The following is a 4,993-nucleotide window of genomic DNA, read 5'->3' as shown; positions in this document are numbered from 1 at the left end:
CTATCACTTCCTTTGACTTGTTGACAAACCACAACAAGCAGCCTTGCTCCTTGTAACTCGGACTCTCATTCCACTTCAAGTACTTATGTTATGGTACAGTAACTTAAATGATTGAACACTTCAATTTTGAACCATGTCCAATACGAGTACTTCCGTCTTAGTAACATTGAGGAAAATCTTGTCTTTCACATTTTTCAACATATACATTTGACTTATTATGACATTTGGTTTTGTAGAATTTGAGTGTTTGATGATTTTTTTTTTTTTTATGTTAATTTGATTGAATTTGATGTGTCATGGCATTGTATTGGTTAAAGTTTGAAGCTTTGAGAATTTTCTGTTGATTATTTTGTTGAATTTGACTTATGGTGTCATGTGAGTTTAAAAACCTTTGTCTTTAATAATTTTTTTTATATTCATTTGATTAAATTTGATGTATTATGGCATTTGGATTGGTTAGAGTTTGAGTCTTTAAGAATATTCAATTTGACTTATCATAACATTTGGGTTTGTAAAATTCGAGTCTTTGATGATTTTTTCAGTATTCATTTGATTGAAAATTTATGTTTTATGGCATCAGGGTTTTATCATGAAGTTGTATTTTAAAATGGATTTTCATTGATTCATTGGTTTCTCATAGATTAAATTCGAATGCATTCAATTATGCTTGCTTTGACTGATTTTATTTCAATTTGAATTTGTTTGTCCAATGTTTTTTATTTTTGTTTTTAAATATGATTTTTTGGTTAAGAATTAGTGAATTGATAATTTATTTGTTCAATTCAAGAAAAGTGATACCAGCCATTGAAGAAGCTAAAAGATAACTTACTGTAGCAGTAGAGGGATGTAAGGGGGCTGCAGTTACCATCATTGTTTGGAGAACTTTTTTGTGATTAAATATGGTTATGGTTTTTAGTTTTATACTTCTTCCGTTCCATTTTAGTCGCTATATTTGCATGGGCACGGGAATTAAGAAAAGTGATTGATCTACACTGTAGCTGATTGTTTACTTTATAGAGTATAATATTTTATTATTGTTAATTGAAAAAGAAAAAGGAAAAATAGGTGTTAGGTTACTTTATAGAGTATAGTATATTATTTTATTATAGAGTATAGAGTATAAAATAGGATAAAAATAGGGGTAAATTAAACTTTAAATGATTGTTTAATTACTAAAAACGGAAATGTAGCAAGTAATATGAAATTGCCAAAAGTAAAAAATATAGCGAGTATTATGGAACGGAGGAAGTATGTTATAACTTGCTTATGTATGTAGAGAGGAGTTTGTTTTGGCCAAAGGATGAACAAAGATTGTACATTACTGGGAGTAGAAGAATTCTTGGATCCCAAAAGGAAAAAAAGACCAAGTTTAATTCTGAGTCATTATTAGCTGCCTTTTGCATTTTGCATCAGTTGATTGTATTTAAATATGTACAAAGAATAGTTAATTATTGTTAAAAATAACGTATCGTGTTAATTATTTCTCTGGCTATTGTGTAAATAACATCAGGATGAAACATGAGAAAATAAATCAAAATTTGATTTACTACTTACTATTATTTATACATCTTCAACCTTTAAATTTTTTTCACATGTTGACGTTCTAATATTTTTATTTGTATTATTGTTAATAAAAGTATATAAAAATGCATTAGAGTCCGATAAGATAACTTGGGGGACTGCGTGCTACCCCCACAACTAGTTTATGAAAAAAATTCCAAATTAAGTTTCGGAAAATTGTACTCCCTCCTATTCAGCTTATGTGTCCCATTTTCTTTTATGGTCAAATCATTTTAATTGTTCTATTTCTATTTTTGGTATGGGTTTTTGACTCTTATGCGCTTAGTAGATTTATCCTATTTTCAATTATACCCTCTATTACCTATACTAATTTTCCTCCCTTACATTAAAAAATCCATAATACCACTCTCTTTCCTACCCTTAGGGTCCCACTTTTGACTCTCCTAAAAATCCGTGAAAAGTCAAATGGGACTCATAAGAAGAATAGGAGGGAGTATTTCTTAAAATAAGCATTTTCATGTACGAGCATACAGTCATGTTTGTTTGCTATTACTAACAACGAACAAGAGAAAAAAAATTACTTTGTTCGTTATTAGTAATAACGAATAAGAGAAAAAATTACTTTATTCATAATTAGTAATAGCGAATAAAGAGCGACAATGTCATAACATTTAAAAAGACAAAAAAATTAAAAACAATATTTGTTCGTTGTTGATAACATTAAACAAATTATTTATTTATTTTTTGTCTATTTAAATATTATGACATTATCTCTTTTTTATTCGTTGATACTAAAAACGAACAACGTAATTTTTTTCTTGTTAATAACAACGAACCAGTCTTACCTTAGACTTGGATGTTAAAAAAATCATTTTTAAAGTTAAAATTTTCCGAATTTTATTAATTTTTTTTTTTAATAAAAAACGTTATTTTATCAATATTCCGATTTTCAAAGATGTTATATCGGGCGACATGAAAGAATGCCAACTCAGCGATCCTATAACAATTGATTTAATTAATTTTGTCCTTAGATAGAAGGCGGGATACACAAACAGTGGAATTCAATTGGGCGCCAATTTAAATCCATGAAATTGAAAATCCAAAAAAATTTTAGAGAAATATAACTTCCCTCCTCTATTTCACCGGGAAACTCAATAAAACCCTCCTACTTTACCCTTCATTTATAAACCTATCCTAGTGAGAACAATTCTACATCTCATTTCAAATCAATTTTCTCTTCTCATTATACGTTCTCTCTCTTGAATTTTAGAAATGGCGTCCACTAGTAGCAATCCAGCGAAACAGAGGAAGAGAGTTGAAGCTGATACTCCTGCTATTCTTAAGCGCGCTAAGGACGGTAGTGCGTTTGCTCGCTGGTATGCCTTTCTTTCTCTACAGAATGTTCGTCATTTTGCGCATCTTTTAATCACAATTTTTCATGACTATGAACTTTTTAATTTTTTCAAGCCCTAATTTCGAGGTGAATTGTTCAATATTTTTCTCGCAGATGTTGTTTGTCATATATTGTTATAGTTAAAATCGCCTGAACGATTTTTGGTTTACGGTAGGCAATTGTAGTTTCGCGATAGTTAAACGTGTTTCAAACATTTAGGTTTGCTTGACACAGTATTAATTTGTTCTTAACTATCAAAATTAAATTTGTTTTTGTTTCGTTGTAAATTTGTGTTTACTGTACTGAATTCAACTGTTAATCTTTTCTGAGTTTTTAGTCGATGCTACTGAAGTGACTTGGCGTTTGATGTGGTAATTGTGTTTATATTAATTGAAATATAATGTGAATATGCTTGTGCGTATTTTTGGAGAGTTTGAATTTAACCTCAATGTGCGTTTGTGAGAAACTGATTTTCTTGCTGCAACAGAAGAAACTGATTTTCAATCATGACCGTTTTGTTAAATTTGCAGTGAGGAGTGCAACAGCAGTGTTCCAGTAGCTCTTATTGACATGCACAACTGCAGCGCTGAGGCTAAACGTAAGATGGATCTTGGTGAGTACTTCATGTTGGTGTCATCAATTTAGTTTTTTTATATAATTTCAGTTTATGAATATGGTTGTGACGCAAGTTTTTGTGATTTAGAATCGCGAGTTGTGGTTAAACCAGCTGAGATCAAGAAGAAGCCAGCTGAGAGGTGTTAATTTCGTCTTTACTAATTTGTTGAAAATGTTTTTGCAGTTCGTATTTAGTGTAACATCTTCTGCATTTGAATGACAGGAAGAAATCATCATCGGCTACACAATCAGGAGATGAATCAAAGCCCAAGAAGAGAAAGTTGAGCAAAGCTAAAGATCCAAATATGCCGAAGCGTCCAATGAGTGGCTACTTTGTCTTTCTGTATGTTCCACGGTTTCCTAATCATACATTATCAAGATGTTTTTTAAAACTTGTAATACATTGGAGCTTAATTAGTACCTCATTTTGATGCATTACTTTTAGGGAGGATTTTCGTAAGGAGTACAAGGAGATACATCCTGATTCTAAGGGTGTGAAGGAGGTAGCCTTTAGCCTTTATTATCATTTCATTTTGCTACATCTTAGTATGGGGATTTTGCAATTTGTTGACTGTACATCATGTATATAAATGTGCAGGTTGCAAAAGAAGCTGGAGCTAAATGGAAGGCCATGACTGATGAGGTTAGTTTTGATTTCATGTAATTTGAGGACGATTGAATGCTTAATTCCTATATGGCTTGTACACTCTCTAAGTAAGTTTGTTACTTGTGGATTGCGTAGGAGAAGAAGCCATATTTGGATAAGGCAGCAGAGCTTAAGGTTGAGTATGAGAAGGCCATGGAGGCTTACAATGCTGATATTGTTGACAATGACGAGGTGATTAAATTGACTGTAGCATTGCTGGTGGTTATGATATCAGTGTGTTGTAAATGTCCCCATTCTAATATTGTGTTTTCTCTCAGGATTCTGGTGATCACCAAGCTGAAGAGCTGTGCGATGATGATGCTTAACTGGTTGGACAGAATGATTAGAGGCTTATGGAAGTAGTTTTTTTTCCTGGGGGATGGATATGAATATGATGGTTCTGTAAAGTTTGGGGTTTTATTAGGAAATTAGAAGTTTTTGGTACGTATTTTATGGACCTTTTATCTAGCTTTCGGAAAACTGGAAATATTTCATATTAGTTATGCATGCTATGTTGAATTCATTGCATTGTAATGGAATGTATCTGATTTTCATTTCTTTTCTTTTCTGTGTTTGGTCTTTGCATTGTAATAACCTGTTCTTGTTAGAGGTAGCTATTGTGCAATTTGGTGGACTGGGCATGAAATAGATAGCCATATGATAGAAAAAACAACAAAATACTCCTACACAAAAATATGGCATGTAAAAATAAAAATTTATATATTTAAGCAAAGAACTTTTTTACTCTTATATTATTATTAAGGGTCAGAGTCAGAGGTGTTCATTTGGGTCATCGGATTGGTTTCGGACGGGTGTAA

The 4,993-nt window shown here is 31.6% G+C and overlaps 1 protein-coding gene across 1 annotated transcript; it reads left to right on the top strand.

Moving 5' to 3' along the window:
- The first annotated feature begins 2,597 nt into the window (after positions 1 to 2,597).
- Positions 2,598 to 4,749, top strand: LOC130805882 (high mobility group B protein 7-like). The gene is made up of 8 exons (XM_057670702.1): positions 2,598 to 2,897; positions 3,445 to 3,527; positions 3,618 to 3,669; positions 3,753 to 3,872; positions 3,975 to 4,032; positions 4,128 to 4,172; positions 4,272 to 4,367; positions 4,454 to 4,749. The coding sequence occupies exons 1-8, from the start codon at positions 2,794 to 2,796 to the stop codon at positions 4,499 to 4,501; spliced, it is 606 nt and encodes a 201-aa protein (XP_057526685.1). The 5' UTR covers positions 2,598 to 2,793; the 3' UTR covers positions 4,502 to 4,749.
- The last annotated feature ends 244 nt before the right edge of the window (positions 4,750 to 4,993 follow it).

This window comes from Amaranthus tricolor, chromosome 2 (genome assembly GCF_026212465.1).
Source record: "Amaranthus tricolor cultivar Red isolate AtriRed21 chromosome 2, ASM2621246v1, whole genome shotgun sequence".
In the NCBI taxonomy this organism is placed as follows: Eukaryota; Viridiplantae; Streptophyta; class Magnoliopsida; order Caryophyllales; family Amaranthaceae; genus Amaranthus; species Amaranthus tricolor.
This window is presented reverse-complemented; position numbering and strand designations above follow the sequence as displayed.

Excerpts from the sequence above, each read along its gene's own strand:
- LOC130805882 (XM_057670702.1), top strand. The coding sequence starts at position 2,794 with ATGGCGTCCACTAGTAGCAATCCAGCGAAACAGAGGAAGAGAGTTGAA. Across the intron at positions 3,670-3,752 it reads AAGAAGAAGCCAGCTGAGAG|GAAGAAATCATCATCGGCTA; the intron begins GTGTTAATTTCG and ends TTTGAATGACAG. Across the intron at positions 4,368-4,453 it reads ATATTGTTGACAATGACGAG|GATTCTGGTGATCACCAAGC; the intron begins GTGATTAAATTG and ends GTTTTCTCTCAG.